The sequence below is a fragment of the Crocodylus porosus genome, unplaced genomic scaffold, assembly GCF_001723895.1.
Source record: "Crocodylus porosus isolate Cpor-Errol unplaced genomic scaffold, CroPor_comp1, whole genome shotgun sequence".
In the NCBI taxonomy this organism is placed as follows: domain Eukaryota; kingdom Metazoa; phylum Chordata; order Crocodylia; family Crocodylidae; genus Crocodylus; species Crocodylus porosus.
In genome coordinates, this window is record NW_017728886.1 from 124446164 (window position 1) to 124464573 (window position 18410).

Here is an 18410-nt window from a genome sequence, read left to right on the forward strand (position 1 = left end):
GGGAACAGAGAGAAACCAAGCAGAACTGTGCAGAACCAGACTCAGGAGACCTTCCAAGCAGATGAGCACTTGTCCCAAACCACCCTATGGATCTCTTGGAAAATAAAGAATAGAATTATTCAATCAGTGTTAAGCAAGCAGGTCAACAAACCAGGATGGTTAATGGAATCTAGAAGATGTATAAAGGCATCTATGTGGTATCTTTGTTCACCATACTAAAGTAATCTTATATTCCACTCAGGCCAGTATCCTGAGAGAATGAAAGACACATTCTTTAGAACCTCAAATGGTCCCAAAGTTGTTGAACTGCCATGTTTTCATGTTGAACTTTCTCCTCCTACTGATGACTGACTGGTCCTCTGCCACATGGACTCACGTGCCTGTTTCACTCAGCCCGTCCTGCTTATAACATCTCCTACCTTTTGCTTGTGTATTAAAACTCTTTGGGGCAGAGACTGCTACTTATTCTGTTTGCCCATTAACTGCCACCAGCAGGAACTATTCTCAGTTGGGCCTTAGATACTCCAGTAACATACATAACAAATATTCAATCATGGTTACACGATTTATAATATCAGCAACATCATGAGATGCTCTTTGAATCCAGCGCCACCAGATGTTGGAGAAGCTAGTACTGCAACCTCCTCCATTGTTCACTAGGAGTTTGAAATCAATAACAGTTAGGGCAGACTTGGATTCAGTAATTCCCCACCTGCCTGTACTAATTAGGAGTGAAACATTACAGCAGCCTATAGATTAGTGACAGTTGCTGATCACCTCTGAATCAAAAATGATTTTGCCTGTATTATTAACATGAAATTCCGCACAGCAAGAAATACTGCAGGAAGCTCTGCTTCTGAATGGAAGAAGTTTGGGTTTACTGAACTGGTGCCCTTTGCTTTTAAAAAGAGTTACCCACATCCTTAAAAGAAGAACTGCACCCCCAAAAAGGGAGCCCTGTGAACTGCAGTAAAAAGGCAACAGGCCTTTGAATGAATGATCTTGAATGAATGATCATGAATAAGATTATGAATAAGACATTCAAACCGTAACAACAAAGATTAACTTGGATGATGAACGTGGATATGTACCCATTCAGATGCCACAAACATGGGACTCAACTGTAGAAATAATGAAGTTAAGCACAAGGTTACTGAAACAATCTGTGCACACTTCCAGAAATACAGAAGAATGTGCAATAAGGTAAAGGGTTTTAAATTTATATGAAAGGATCGATCAAAGAAACTCCAGGAAAAAAGGCTAAAGATTTAAGTAAAAATAAATGTGAATAATGGTTTTAAGCAGGCAGGGGAAATAAACATTCACAACTTACAGTCACTTTGTATTTAGTGTGGCATCATCGTACAGGAAAATCTGGGATCCTTTATTTTTAAGTTAGTGTACAGGAAAAGGAGATATATGTATGCCCTCTCAGGTAAAAAGCAGGCAGTCAGATCCAGCAGTGTTTACTAAGGAAGCCAAGAAATGCAGTAGGAAGGATGCTTTAATAGTCACTACCATTTATTTTCCATTTTTAAACAATTTAATGGTGTGGTATCTTCTAGCACTGAGTGCGATGTCTTTGAAAGCTGAAATTAATTTCCCATCTTAGAGAAAGGAGTCATCAGTGCCAAAACCCTTAGTGACCTGTTATACCTTTGCAGCTGATGGCTGGTAGCCACTTTCCATGAGAGCAAAATGGTGTTGGTGTGTGAAACTGCACAATTCAATCCTTTTATATAGTAACCTCATACAAAGGAGCTAGAAGCCTTTAAAGGAAGAGAAATTGCTTCAGAAGAATGAATCCTGTGTTTAATAGAAAATGCTCCTTAAAAAAAAATTCTTTGCTGACTACTTTAAAATGCTTCTCTTTTTCCACCTCCTCTCCTTGTTCCCTCTGGTTGTCTAGGACCAGCTACTCTCTGTCTTTCTATACAATCGCACCATTGTTGGTGTGAGAGCTTTCTCCCCAGTAGCAACTGCCATCTGGAAGAGCCTTCCTGTATCTTTCCGCCTCATCAGCTCTCCATTCGTTTTCAATTCTGAGCTGAAAACCTGTCTTTCCTCCCTTGCCTTTGAGTTTTAATTGCTCTCTCCACAGTTATAGTTATGCACTCAATAAATGTATCATTTGGCTCTCCAAAGTGTGCTGGGATATGGACAATGTGAGAGATGGTAAATCGAAGAGTCACACATTGGAGTGTAGTGTTTTATTTTTTTTCTGAATGTTCTGTCCTCACTTTTCCAGGTGAGATGTTGCATTATTAACTAGTTACCACCCACTAGAGCAGACAAAAGCCCATCTGTCACTTACTGTTATATAAACTAGGCATCTTCAACTCCACTTGGATGATTCTAAAACCACCTAAGTAGCAAGCAGGGGAGGGCAGGAACAGAGGACTAACGAGAAGTGTTACTAACCAAAAATGTTTCATAGGGCTCATGGCCATTGGATCAGCCATGGCTAAGGAGACAGAAAAGACACACAAATGCAAAGGGGCAAACTGAGGGAAACTTTGAGTAAAAGTTGCACCTGCAGAAATGGAAAGATTAACTCGATCCTAGTTTAAAAAGGCAATAACCCTTGGATGTATTTTTAACTGTTGCAAAGAAGAGAAATGGAAATGCCAATAGCAACATTTTCTTCAGAAATATAAATTCATTGTTATTTATTCTGCCTCAATATTGATGTACCATTAGGAGAGTTGGAAGGGAAAAATGAAAATCTTCCTATAAAAATAAGACCCACTGTGCACACAGCAAGTGTTCTGTGAGTGAGTAAATGGCTTTTGACACCTATGCAGCCACCCTGAGGCCTCTTTGCAGGAAACAGTAATCCTCTTTGTTGAATGTCCTTTTAGCTAGCTAGGACAAGGGCATCTGAAAATCTCACTGGAGAAAAGAACAGCTACTAAATTAGAGATTCAGGTATTCTTAACTTAAGCCTTGTACTTGTTCTTGTGAAAAAAACTGATCAGGTCTTTGAATTTGGGAAACAATGTGGGTTTCTTAAAAAGGACATTAGCAAGTTAATAATTAAAATTGTCTCTGAAACTTGTTTTTTCTTAGTAGAGTTACATGGAGAACTTATGATTATTGTAACTGAAAAGGAATAATGAAAAAATATTGACCTTTTTTCCCTTTCCTTTGTATTTACTATGTGCATTTGACAGCATTATTAGTACACTTTTTCTTTCTTGCTTGTTTGCTTTTTTCCATTTGTGTCCTGGGGGAAAGGGAGAAGGAGTATGTGTGGGAGGGGAGGAGAGGGAATGGGAGAGAAAAACTTTTGAAAAAAGGAGATATACTTGTAAAACCACTAAAAATTGGCAGGGAGCTTAAACGCAGGTAAAATAATAACTATTTTAACTTTTTTGTTAATTGACTGGAATTTAAGATGACACTCCCCTCCAGATCAAAATATCCTGATCCACAAAGCACCTAGGAATAACTGTATGTATATTGTCAGATCCACCACACTCAGACAGGACTAGGGCAAATTTGTAGTCACCTGAGGAACAGACACCATGAAAGGGTTGTCAGCTGAGATGAATGATTGGTCATCATTCTGACTATTTTAAAGACAAAATTTGGTATATGTTATACTTAGATTCCAGTGCCAGTTGTATCAGTGCCAGTGCCAGTTGTATCAGTGTTTACAAATGTCAAGAGCCGAGGAAGTAAGTCCCAGTGTGGGGAGGATGGGTATGTAGGTTTGCTGGGGGAGGGTCAGGGGGATAAGTAACCTCTGGTCCCCTCCAACCCCACCTTCCAATCCCCCACAAGCCCCTCTGATCCCACCAAACCCTCCTGGACCCCAGCAACACCCCCACAGACCCTGTCTGCTCCTCTAATTCCCCCACAGATCCCGCTTGCCCCCCTAATTCCTGTGTGGATGCTGCCTGCACCCCATGCCCCTGCAGACCCCCCAATCCTTCCCACAGGCCTACTTGCCCTGCTGATCCTCCCAGCCCTCCTGCTAGCCCCACCCACCTTAGATTGGATGACTATTTTAAGTTTGATGTAACCTCCCCAAGATCTGTACTTACCCCAAATGTTATTAGTCCCAATTTATCCCAAGGGCTACTAACACCTTTCTAGTCTCCTCAGCAGACCCAGAAGTGGACCAGAAGTGCTTCTGGTCCGCTTCTGGGTCTGCTGCTGAGTGCACTGGGGAGCTTCCCATGCTCCTGTGGGACGCTCCATCTGCCCCAGCATCGCAGCATTCATGAGCCACCTAGTACCTCGAGGTATGTAGAAAAAACGCTTAAAGCTGTGTCTATGGCTGAATCTCTGAATCTTCCTTTAATCTCTCTGAATCCAATTGGAACCCTCTGAATTGATTCAGAGAGATTCAGAGTCTCCTGATTCGATTCAGATTCAGAGATTCAGCCACTGAATCAGGCTGAATCTCCACCGAATCAAATTGGGGACTGAAGCTTCACACAGCCCTAGTGCATACACCCACCCACGCATTTACTCACAAAGAACACCAAGATCATTACTCTGAAGCCTTAAACTGTAGTCAAAGGCTGATGTCCTCATGGGGCAGGTCAGAACTACAACAGCTAGTCTCCTAACAGCTTTCCTCAAATACTTGGCAGTAAAAGAAACAACTTTCTTCCCTCAAGTTGGGCAGCTGTGCAAGGGCTCCTAATCTATGACTAATAAGACGAAGCAGTGGTTGTACATGAATAAAATGTTGTAATCATTTAACTATCTTTTTGAGAGATGAATTGATTGTTTTAATGAAAGACTAAGATGCTGAGTTGGAATGAGAGAAGAGAGTAAGACGGAAAAAAGTACATCTAAAGCTTGTAACAACAATGGCAGTAAAGATCTCCTTTAAGGCATAGAACACTCTCTTATTTTAATCATCCAACAACTATTTTTTTAATTTATAAAAATGATGGGACAGATCCTTTGACCCCATGCAGTCTTACTGTGATGCTCAGGCAATGCAAAAACGCCAAAGGCTTTCCCACCTGGGAACAGCCCCCAGCATGGAGGAATACCAGGGGGAAGTGAAGAGGGCATGAAAAGATGTATAGGGAATGTGGAAGGGGAGAGTGGTGACTGGAGCAATGCTGCACTGCCACAACACTGTAGAAACCTATTAACAGCCAGCAGAATTTTAAGAGCAGCCCAAGTGCTGTATTACCTTGCTCCTCCGGGCTCCCAAAATCAAGAGAGAACTAAGTATAGATCAGCCAAGGCTGGATATCAGGCTTTACATTATCAGGGTATATGTGGATGATGTGTAAGGCAGAATTTATACCAAGCCATTCAGTTTTCAGGTTTCACTTGCATTATAATCATCTTCTAAACTTTGGGTGAAACAACAAAGCAACATATTTGGCATATACCTGTTCCCTGTTCAATCTCCTATTGAACACAATGGAATTATTTCTTTAGTGTTTTAGCATAAATGAAGCTGAATTTGAACCAGAACCTTATTTTTTTTTTGCTTGAAGCACATGTTTCAGCCACCCGCATTCTTGATTCTGTTTGGATTCTGTTAGTGTACTTTAGTTATTTATTTGATATATTTATTTTATTTAGTCCCAGCCTTGCTTCCATTCAACTCAAAAGCAAAACCCCCATAGATATCAGTGGGAGCAAGCTCATGACCTTAGTTGCTTATTGGACACCCACTGATGTGGCATTCAGATGTCTCATATGCAATTTAAAATAAACAAATCCAAACAAATGAGTAATCCAAGTGGATGACTCAAAAGAAATTATGCAACTCATGCTTTGTCTGATGGTAGCAAATGACTTAATTAAAAGCTTGAGTCAACACGTTATATACATATATACATGATTGTCCTCATAGTGCTTTTGCAAATAGGTATAATCATCTGTGGTTGTAATCAACTAGACAGTGTCAGTTTAGAACAAATCCCTAAGAGTCTTACCTCTGCTTTTATTTTATTGTCTCCAAAACAGAGATGCTGCAAGTAGGCTGCAGCATTGGACTGTACTGAGGGGAACTGATGCTGTAACATCTGTATAACTTCTGGAAGTTCAGGATCCCGCCATCCAAACTCCCTGCACAAAAATAAACAAAAACAGGCTCAACAAAGATTCTGGTACCACAGAATTAGTGGATCAAATGCATTCATCCACCATTGAAATATATAGCTTAATCCTAGAGAGTTCTTGTTATTTTCAGTGCTAACATGAACACAAACAAAAAATTTATCGTCCCTTTTAAACTCTAGCAGCTTGGCAAAATGTTATGCAGGCTTAATTTGAATGATTTATTCTCTCATCAGTGCCTCTTTTAAGATTTAAAATAATTGAATTCAGTGCACTACAAGAAGCCCTGATAAAGAGAGACAAAAATAATCGTTTACATACACACACACACCAAGTTAAAATTTAACATGTTAGGGGCAAAATCCCAAATAGCTTGCTTTCAAATGTCATGGACAGTAGAAAAGGCATTTTTGATTCTGGGATTTTTTTTGTTACAGAACACTGTTACATACTTTTGCATTGTTTTTTATTCATGCTGTTGAGGGACAAACTGAAAGTGATTAAAGCACCAATCTCACATACCTGGTATCTTTTGAATCTCAACAAATGTTGTTTTTAACTCAAATAAGCTAAAAATATATACAGACTTGGTTCTGTGATATTCTGACTGCCCTTAGCAGCAAATAAGACCAAGGGAATTGAAGGTCATTGAGCAAATCTCAGCAAGTGTTTACCACATTCAAGGACTGGCTCTAAGGCTAGGGACAGAAATTAAACATAAACCAGTTTAAGTGACTGGAAACAAGTATAAAGCTGTAAGAAAACAGAAGTTTAGTTTCAAAATGGCCAAAACTGGTTAAGATAAATCTGGGTGGATATAGTTTAAGACTTAACTGATTTAGCTTAAACTGGTCTATCTTCTGTCCCACATCCCCGCCTGCCTCAAGTTATCTTCCAGTCCCCCAACTTCCCAGGGTGCTTTGCACCTCCCTCACAACCCCTCCCACCTCCCGTAGGGCAGCCCACTGGAACATGGCTGACTTTTGCTGCTCTAGCCCAGCACCTTACTAGCCCTGCCCCTGGGCTATCACAGAGCTGCTGCAGGTGGGAGACAGAAGAAGTCTCCTGGGCCTGGTGCCCACCTGTGCAGCTGGGCATGGGGTCATGGCGGGGGGCACTTCCTTGGGAAGCATGCCCCGGCCTGGGGAAAGAGTCCCCATGCCTGACTGTGCAGACTGGCAACTGGCTCAGGGAACTCCTTCCCCCTCCCACCTGTGGCAAGCAACTGTATGGGGGAGGGGAGGAATTCCCGTTGGCTCCCTGGACCTGCCCCAGGGAGGTGTGCTCTAGCACCCTCCCTCCCCTGCCCTCCACCCACTGACCTGGATCAGTGCAGATTTCCACCAGCCTTTTCCAATTGGAAACTACGTCAGTCCAGTTCATTATCGGTTCAATCTATGCAGCTTAGAGGAACCAGCAAAAATTGAATTGATTCTGCCTTGGGCTTTTTGGCTGTCTGTACTTAGCCTACCTGATTGTGTTAGCTGAGACAGAACCTCTTTTCTGTTCTCAAGGAAACCACATTCTGGAAATTATTTTGAGTCTCAGGACTCAGATGTATAGGTGGCCTCACCAAAATGAAAATATCAGATTGAGGGGGGAGGGGGAATTCTCAGAAAATCATGATGAAAATTTTACATGGCTTGCCTCCTTGGAGCAGGATTTTGCCCTTGTACGGACATTATTTCTTCCACTGACTTCGGTAAAGAGTTGTGCACGTGCTAGCTAACAGATTAATACAACTTTGAGGTCCAAATATACAAATGTGACAGAAAATCTGAGTAAATGGGCTTAGTACAAATGAACCATGCATATGATGAACGGAATACAAAACTGTCACTTTGTCTGTACATTCAGTAGCTGCTGAGAGACGTGGAAAAGAAAAAGTACTTTACCAGAGTTAGTTTGACCTGGCTCTGCAGCATCTGTATGGACTGGGTGCTTCAGTGGGGCTTTTTGGCCCTTTTATCTAATAGGTGATTCAATCAGCTATTATATAAAAGGGCCAAAAAAGCCCCACTAAAGCATCTGATCTCTATAGGTGTTAGGCGAGCCAGGTTCAACTAATGCGATGTCTCCTCTGGGCATGAGCTGGGCATTCAGACTTGAGGGCATGTGAAGATTAAGCTAAAGTGCCATTGGGAGGTGGGGGGGAGAGAGGGGAGGGGAAGGAGGGATTACATCAATAAGCAAGAAGTATGGATAAATGCACCCGGTCCTTTTGTTGTAGCTATTCCAACCACTGAGGGGTTAGAGTTACTGTGTACAAAGTATCTACCACTTCTCTTTTGGTGAACTGCCAAAATGGTCCATCTGCTCTGGTGTATAAGCTCATGCAGAATTCTGTTCTATTTTAAAAAGATTCAGAAATCGTATGGTCATTAGTCTCCTTCCTTCTGAACCACAGCAATTTTGTGACTCTGAAGTTGACTGTAGGTGAATCTACCTCAGTTTGGGTAAAATGTCCACATCCTTGATGTCTGTCTTTATCAAAACAGACAACTCACACTTACAGTACAGCAGTACTCAATAATGAATTGAAGCAATAACAATCTTTACTACAAAAAAAAAAAAAGATTCTGCAATAACAAGGAGCTGTACTGAAACTCTAGTATCACCTATTTGGCTTAGCTTTTATCTCTCTCCTGTTCTAACTCATGTAGCATTATCTGTCAGTCAGACTGCGAAGTATCATTCTGTGTTGCATCCTTACAAAGACCAGCAACATAAATATAAGATGCAAAAGAAATATATGCAGAACTCTGTGCTTTACCTTTCAGACAAAACAGGCTTTGTTTGATGTAGCTGATAAATATTAAATTTCACATGAACTGTTTATTACTCAGAAAGCATAAGGATGCAGCAACAAATCATATGTCAGCTGCTTCATTGTTAATTTAGACTGTGCAGAACTATTCAAGAGCTTGTTTATACAATGGCAAGCTTGACTTGCATTCTGTATTTGTCCAGCTCAGCAAATGAGCTTTTAAAAGGCCTTAATATTGGAATTTTCATTGAATTAAATATAAAAAGGAATAATACAATCACTAGAATATACCACCTCATTTAATTTTATGTTGAATTTCATTTCTTTTATGCTGCCACTGAACTCTTAATGTTCAATGTTCTGCAGTATTTGTATTGGAAATGTATAACTGTCAAGGGAAGCTAAAAGCTTTGGCAGTTCTCCACTGGACAATTGGACTTGAGGCAGCCGAGGAGTTGGAAGCATTTGGACTTGTGGGATAAGTAAAATAGGTGATTATCAGTTGATCAAGACTGCAATAGTTACCAGTGTTGACATCAAAACATGCATCATCAGATTTCAAAATTAACACTCAGTGGGAGGAATTCAGCAGTACACTTCTCTCAAACCTATTGTTTCATAATGTTGGCAGGCTCAAGCATACAACACTACATTGATTTAAACTCAGTACATGCTTGAAATTTTTTGTTTGCAAGTACATGGGCTGAAGTTAGCTGAGAACTCCATCAGTGTAAATTGGTGTACCACCACTGGCTCACATAGAATAACACCATTTTATGCTAAGTGATGATCTGGCCTTTATTTATTTAATTAATGTTAAAGACAGTTTAGCCTCTACAACTAGAGACAGATGACATGGCATACATTACAGCCATGGATTATTTGGGCTCTGGCTATGACCTTTTATATGAAAGGAGCTGAAAGTTAATTCTGGTTGAGTACTGAATTCTACTTGACAAGCAGGTAGCACAAATCCATGAACAACTCACAGCTTGACAAGGATGAGTGAAAGGAACATTATTATTTGAAGTGTTAGTTTTCTCCTATATTTGCTTTGCCATATTGGTATTATTTGGAAGGTATCACATGTTAACAGGTCCTACAGCAACAGGTTGGACCTCTTGCAGTTATCCCCTTCAACGATGTAAATCAAGCATAGTTCCACTGACCTTAAAAGACCCACTATGTCTTTGAGAAAATAAGAACAACTCTCACTGATTTCAGTGGGAGTTGCTTGTTGCCAGCAAAGAGAATAACTAAAGTAAGAAGGCATATGAAGATTTGAAAAACTATCTGGTAAAAAATCAGCAGTAATATATGTCAGCATAGGTATAGGTTATACTGCAATGGTACTGATGCTAGCGGATGCCAGACTGTTAAGTTACTCGCTTCATAGAGAGAAAATGCTTTTCAGGTTACTGAGAAAGTGTGCCAGGATGGCATAAACTGAGTTATGAACCCACCCCTGAGCATCACATATACTTCTGCTTAGGGGAAGAAAAGAAAGCAGCATTAGATTCCATGTGGATTATAAGGAAGTTACTTTAAAGAATCCCTTGCCAAGAAAGGACTATGTCCTCAGCGGTGTGGCAATGGCACTGTCTAAATAAGTATTTTTTTAATTTAGTGAGTCTAGTCTAGCACTTTAAAAAAAGGTTCAGATCACATTTCAATTATATTTTTTGTTTTTTCATTTTGCACCAAACACCAGTTTTCATTTCCACATTTGGCACTTTCAGCAAAAAGATGCAAAACAATGAAAATTAAGGCTTACATTTACACACTCTTCATAAAACCACCAAGGAGGAAGAGGAGAAATGGTATACTGCTTTAATCCCCCTGCCACATGTGCCCAGGTTCAATTCTCTCCTTTGACTGAGGAGATTTTAACCCATCTCTCCCTCTTCCAGAAAACTGTCCTAATACCTGAAGAAAGGTTACTCTAGGATGTAGTCCTTGCAATCTTTTTCGTTGACACTGTTCTACTTTGCTTAGTGTATTCATTGGAGCAAGGAACTTGAGTGCCCTGCAGCCCAGGTAAGTGCCATAACCACTGGAGTTATTCTCACACTCTCTCTTGGTCAGTGAAAGGAGAATACTCAGCAGTCTCAGGCTTATGACATTATCCTGAGAATTAGGAGATCATGGATTAATTATCTGAGAAGGTTTTGTTTTGTTCCTTAAAGTGCCTAATATTTTGAATTTCAGAAAAGGCATAAAGGGGTAAAATAAGGTAAAATATTTTGGATAGCAGAATGAAGGCTAGAGAAATTATTTGAGAAGAGAGTCGATATATGACATCCCACAGTATTTCTGTCTCTACTCAAGCCATAATGGCACAAGTTCCTTTTAAAATCACAGGCATCAAGCTGGTACTTGTAAGTAGAACAGGCTGAATCTCCCCCTAATCCCAAATTTTGCTGCCAGATACTCATTTCCAAATGCAGAACTCCAAGGAAAATTGTTCTTGTGTTCCATGGGCGAGCGCTAGACTTGATTTTGTTCCACTAAGCACAAAATGGGCACATCCCCATGAGCAAGAACATGTGTTTCTTCGGGGACAAATAGCAGCAGTGGATATTTGTGCCACTGCTAGTTGTCTTCGGGCATGCCCCTGCATGCTTTTTTTGGGATGCGGTAAATTGTCCTGGGTAGGGGTAGGGGAGGCTGGGGCCAGCAGCCTTATCTGGAGTCCTGGAGGCCTCCCAGGGCAGCAGTGGCATTGATCTGGCCGCTGAGAGCCTGGCCAGCAGCCACAGTATGTGTCTAGCTGGCCAGGCTCTGGTTTCTGGAGGTGCACACTACATCCATGTGTACTGCACCACTTTTTTTGGTACAGTTTTTTTGTATATCGGGATTTCTCGATATCTAATTTTGATGCCACACTGCCAATATGCAGCACAGCGAACAGAATAACATGCACTATTTACATTTGATGACACCTCAAAAGGCTTTAAGGCACTGCAAGCCACACACATTAACTGGGACGTGGCCAATGGTTGTGAATTATCCACAGTTTTCCTAGCTAGTTCACCAGTTTTTTCACTGAAAGTTTCCTCAGCAAAAATTGCATTAGTTGTTGCCACAGCACCCTCAGTCTTTATGAAGCACTTAGGTATGAAAGCAAGACTGCACATACATTTCCCCTAGTATCTCTACAGAGATACCTTACCTTAAGGGTTGGCAACCATTTAGAGCAGCAGGCTGGGGTCTTGTGACCTAGCTGCTGCCCTAAGCCACCACTCCTCTCTGGTAGAGTAGAGAAGAGAGAGAGGGAGAGAGGGGAAGGGGAAAAGAAAGGTGAGGAGGAAGGATGGAAAGAGGAATAGAGCTTATCTCCTGCAAGCAGTGTCTGCTGTAGGGGAAGGGGGGACACAGCAGGCAGGGATGCAGAGGGGATTAGCAGCATGGAATTGGACGCAGAAGGGGATGTGTCTTGCTTCTGATTCCCTGTACTATGGGCCAGATCCAGTCACTTCTTGGGCCAACCCGTCTTAACACATGAATAGCGAGTAAACAGATACCAGAAGTTACTCATGTACATGCATTAGTATTTTTATGTGCTGGACATAATGCAGAAAATCCAGTCAAGGCAATCAGCTTTCACAAAAGAAATGTGAAGTCCCAAGCAATGGGTCTTTACTATTGTCTGCTTATAAGGAACAAACAAACAAAGTTAAAATATTTAGTCTCCATATGCATAGCCATTTAAAGCAGATGGTCCCCAAAAGGGTAAGGATTATATTTTTAGTGATTTCTAAATAGTGCTGGAGTTACATGGGGAAAAAAAATCAGACTTTTGGCAACAGTTTAAGCCTTTTTTGATTAACGTCCAAAACAACATTAACATCCCATCAAGCACAGTGAATCCTCTATTCCAAGAATTAAAAGCTTCACTACTGTTTTGGTAAAATTCTTTCAGGGGAAAAAAAAGCCAAAACATAACAATTTCATTTCTGAGAAAAGTGTGCATTTCTGGTAGGCAACCTGTTATTTCAAACATTGGAAAATAGCTTGTGCTTTTCTTTCTTAACTTTTTATAAATGTAATGAGAAATTTAGAGAAGTAGTTAGTGAAGTCAAATGAAAAGCTCAAGGACGTGAATTTGGAAGAAGCTTGGAATTTCTTTAAATCAAAGGGGCAAAAACTATCCAGAATCGATAACCAAACAAGACCAAAAAAAGCTGTAAAGAAGGACTCCAGACCTAGATGGATAATAACTTCAAATAAGATGTTAAACAGAAAACCTAAAAAAGAAAGGAAGAAAAAAGGACTGACCAGCAAAGAAAACTCTCCTTTAGATAATATAGTGAGGTAGTTATCTCTGTTAGTCTGAAATCAGGCAGGGCAGGGCATAGCTTAAAAACTAAATTTTCCAGAAAGTTCAGAAACTCATTTAGTGATTAGTGAAGGTAGGCATATATTGGGAGTTGCCCAAATACAGGATGATTTAGCTACCAAGAAAAGTGGCAGAGTATTCAAGGAAGTGACTGCAGTGTCCCCCCACCTTCCTGGAAACAAGTGGTATTGAAGAGAGACTGTAGCAAAGGCCCATCCTCCACACCACTATACGAAAAAGCTCCTGATATACAGAACATTCCAGTGACAGCATGAAGAGAGTCAGCAAATTGCTAACTAGCAAAATCACTGCACTATTAGCATTACATGCTCGCTTGAAATCAGCAAGAATCATAAACTGAAGAAGCAAAAAACATCCTTCTTATTTCTGGAATAAGAGCAGTAATGCTAATTTAGTGGAAAAAGAGGTGAGACCTGTTCCATGAAATGAGGGCTTCCCAGTGTTGTTCCACATCTAGACTAAGCCGTGAAATAAAAGAAGCTCCTTCTCTGGTAACTTTCTTCATTGCTACTTCAATACTACCAATGAACTAAATGTCCGCACTGGTCTGGATGTGGTCAATTTGTTGTTCTTGTGGGTGGGAGGGTTAGCTGCCATCCTCATAAATCCACTAACTAGTACCTAGGTTTCACCATATGCTGTCCTTCATGTACACAGAGCTGAAATTTTCAAAAATGTTCCACACCTGCAGGAACCATTAAAGGAGCTTACAACTGGGTGCCCCAATGGAAGTTCAAATTTTTTTTTGAAATTCTGGCCTTAGTCATGGGTGGAGAGGACTTCTGAAAACTTAACCCATAAATACTTAAATGAGACTGGTAAACACATTCTTAGCTGGGTGATTTTGTTCACATTTGACAGAAAGTTCAAAAATGGATCATTAAATATCAAATAACATTGCTTTCAGTGATACTATAAGAACACTAAGATATGATTTACATGGGTTTCATTATGGACAAACTCCTCCTATATAGTAAATGAAAAGGTTCTGGATTCTTTTTCGCTGTTTCACATTCACATGTGTACTTATAGTATGGATTTGCTTCTGGGTTTTGCTAAGTCCCACAATTGAATACAGCCGGTCCCATTCATTACCTCTGCTTTCTAGTGTACCTTTTGTTAACTCTCTAGCAGTTTTCTTTAACTGATCACCTCCATGATACTCTGTCAACCCACCACTCCCTAAATGTTTCTTAGTGTCAAGAGGATGGCCAAGTATAGTGTGACCTGGAGTTCCAGCAATCTGAAATTTTAAGAATGACTTAAAAATCTCACTGTGGCTGTTTCTGGAGATGTAATTTATGCACCAATGTGTAAAGTATGTAGAACTGCTGTGTATTCTTTATTATCTCTATACCAATCTTCCAAATACTGTATTAGTTCAAGGGTTCAACTGTTCAAAGACATTTTCAATTTTGCATGAGTAAACCTCTCAAGAGTTCAGGTTGTATTCTTAAACATGGCTCAGATTTCAGAATACAGCTTTAAATCTCCATATCATCTTTCACATTGCAGCAGAAAATAAGGAATTTGTGGAAATGTTGTCTTTCATGCATGTAACCTCTGTTTTTGCTACCTAGTGGATTATTGGTCTTTCAATTCTGCCAAGATTTATACCGGGGTTCTGCTGTGATTGGGGGTGAAAAAAGCTGCTACAAATATGTGAGCTTGAATTGTGACAATCCTTGATAAAAGAGTAATTTAAAATAAAAAACGTGTCTTTCTAGTTGGAGTAGCAGGGACACATCTCAAATGCTAGTTTTCCACTGAATTTGAGAAGCAGGTGTGATGGCTTCATATATTTTTCATCTATTGGTCACAGCAAATTTCCAGGGAGTTGGAATTCTTATTTGTCATGTATCTCCTTAGAGCATAACATTCGCATCTGATCAAGCAGTTGCCGTTGACAAGCATTGACACCGATTGCTATTCCAGTCCTAGCAACATTCCCTAGGGCAGGAATTTGTAGAGATGCCTACTGTAAAGAACCATATGTTTAACATAAGAGTGAAGCAGCACCAAGTCCTCATCCCTGAAAAAGAAAACATCTCTATGAATCTTTAGATATCAATTTTACCTGGCATTCCTGCTTTCAAGGGAGTACACGTGTGAGACAGTGAGTGAAGTTATCATTTATTAAGTAGTATTGTAAGGAAAAGATGAGGCAATTTGAACTACAGACAAAGATAATCTTGCCTAGATTTCTTATTGATGCCAGGCTAAAATGACATTTTTTCTGCTGAATGGATAACTAAAGAGCTATCTTCCCAGTATTTTTTGCAGAAATGTAATAAATGCAGTCTTGGATGATCCCTCCACCCTCTCCCACGCTTTTTTTCTGTATCATTTCCAAAAGGAAAAGTTAGAGTGTTGATTGTAGTACTGGGAACAAACAAATCACAGCAGCACACAATCAAACAACCTACACCTAAATAAAACTAATCAAAGCAGGGAGAAAATCAAAGAACGATATTCCTCCAATGTTTAAGGGGAAAATTTACTGCAATTAAAATTCATTTGAGAACACAAAAATAACCTGGGAATTCGTTTGAATTTAAAAGGGCACCAGCCAGAGTGTTTAGATTAGCTTAGATAAAAAGCCATAAACAAACAAAAAATGAATATACTGAAGGAAGTTTGCTAACGGGTCCTTTGTACACAAATGTATGCTCTGCACCTTCTCTCTTACTAGAGTCATAATGAGAGAGAATTTTCATCAACAAATCACAAAATAGAGATTCTCTTGTGCCAGGGAAGATAAATGTTGTAAGGAATTTTCCTACATAGTAGCACGTATTTGTGTTTTCTGTTGCTGGAAAAGCAGAATGAACAAAAAAGCCTGTGTTGATTTCCTTATGCTCACAAAGTCATGAACAAAGTATTGTGTTACAGTGGACGCATCTACACATGACGCTAAAGTGATGCAGTGCAGGCAAAAACCATGATGCTTCAGTTACATTTCCATAGTGACGCACTCCCTCAGTTTAGCACATCGCTATGGTGATGTAGCAGCTGAAAATAACCATGTGCTGCATGTATGGCACACTATAGGCTGTTACTGAGCCATCATTTAGTACTTTCTTTTGGTGCATTAACAATGGTGCCATAGGGGCACATGTAGACATGCCCAGTTTAGTCCAGATTATTTGGAGAGCATCTGAAATCCTGATACTAGACACACGGAAAGCATTACAGACATAGCTTTTGTGAAGGAAAGCATATGTTCAATATAACCAAGAACTACATAAATAGTCTGAACTGACTACATGTAAATTTACAGCACAAAGAATAAAGAGAAAGAAAATGTCTTCTTGTTATTAAACCTGTGCAAATGCATGGGGGGGGGATGTATTAAATTAAATGTAATTAAATTGTAAAAAAGATTTAAATCACTTGTGTCTGCATGTCTGTGACAGAAGAGAGAAAATGTCAGAAAAAATTAAATGCATATAGTAAATGTACAAATCCTGCCAAATCTGTAGTTGTACAACCTCATAGGTTTTCTCCATATGTTTTTTTCCCCTGCTAATAGGTTTCTTAAAACTATAAGAGAAGTATGTGTTGCAGAATCATTTGCTGGCTAAAGGACTTTGGAACATTAGAGAATATTAAATTTACCATTTTGGTTACACTAACTTTTTCTTTGATATTCATTCTCATCACAGACATAATGTTTCATTTGATGTACAGAGAAAAGGAAATAAGAGCACAAATAGGAGGAAATATTATTTTACAGCTAAGAAGGTTATATTTTCTTTTTTCTGATTATTATTTTACAGCTAAGAAGGTTATATTTTCTTTTTTCTGATTATATTTTCTTTGTGGGGAATATTAACTCTGAGCTCAGAGACATGGTCGGGCACTTGTCTGAGAGGGGTTAGGCATGGAATTAGCTATGTGAGTTATTTTCAACTGAGCTGGGTGCTTAAGTTGTTTGGTCAAAAAGTCACCTGTTACTATATACAGTTCTATCCTTAGTCAGATTTTCATACTCGATGTTGTACAATGACAAACTATTCCCTCTTATATCAATCATACCAGCTGTAGTTCTGTTGTTCAGACCACCAAATGACCTCTGGTTTCTGCATCTCCTCTAATATTGGGGGTTCAAACTCTAACATAACCAATTATGAGAACTAGGCTGAAGGAAAAGAAACATAGAAACCATTGCAACTTAATAAAAAGTTACTCAGTGAGCCAAATGTGGGTTTCTAAAACTTCTTTCCCTTAAATTAAAAAGATTTATTAAGATGAGGAGACTTAATGCGAGTTCTCTAGCAACAACATTAATTAAAGAAACCTCCCATTTATTAGGGCTTTACGAAGCTTCAGTAGCAGATTCAATTTAGTGGAAATTCAGCCCGATTTGGCGGCCGAAACTTCAAATCCTAACTGAATCAGGGGACCCTTTAATCTCTCTGAATCGAATTGGAACCCTCTGAATTGATTCAGAGAGATTTGATGATTTGGACATAGACACAGCTTTAAATGTTTTTTCTACATACCTCATGGTACCAGGTGACTTGTGAATGCTGAGAAAGTGGGGTGGATGGAGTGTCCCACAGGAACATGGAAGGATCCCCAGCACGCTTGGTAGCAGACACAGTAGTGGACCAGAAGCACTTCTGGGTCTGCCGTGGAGCGTATGGGGGACCCTCCCTCTTCCCCCCAGCTTGGCAATTGGTACCTCCTGGGTCCGGAGGGGCACCCAGGGTCCCTCTGTGGCCGAGGTCCCCCACACACTCACCAGTGGACCTGGAAGTGGACCAGAAATACTTTCAGTCCAATTACAGGTACACGGCTGAGTGCACGAGGGACCCTCCTGTGGGACACTCCATCTGCCCCACCATCGCAGCATTCACAAGCCACACCTACTTCCTCGAGGTATATAGAAAAAACATTTCAAGCTGTGTCTATGGCTGAATCACTGATTCTCCAAATCAGCATTGAATCTTCTAATTTGGATTCAGCCAAGTCGAATGAGGACCGTGATCCAAATCAACAAACTGAATCACTGTCCTCGGATTTGGGTCAAATCTGAATCGAATTCAGCCTGTTTCGCACACCTCTATTATTTATTATCCTGCATTACTGCCCTATCTACAACATGACTAATTTGTGAGGGCAGGGTACATACATTCAAGGTTGTCCTGCAATACAGTTATGATGATTCTATTTAATTAAAATAAACTTATACAACTCTACTATCAATATTGCTCCTCCTGAAACTCACTTTAAGGG

At 40.0% G+C, this 18410-nt stretch overlaps 1 protein-coding gene across 6 annotated transcripts in view; it reads right to left on the reverse strand.

The window, feature by feature from the left end:
- CTNND2 (catenin delta 2) overlaps positions 1-18410 on the reverse strand; it is a 936097-nt gene that overhangs the window by 273269 nt on the left and 644418 nt on the right. For all 6 annotated transcript variants that reach the window (XM_019541636.1, XM_019541627.1, XM_019541621.1 and 3 more), the window contains one exon: positions 5919-6051. In XM_019541636.1, coding sequence (XP_019397181.1) covers positions 5919-6051 — 133 coding nt within the window. The remainder of the gene's footprint in view (positions 1-5918; positions 6052-18410) is intronic.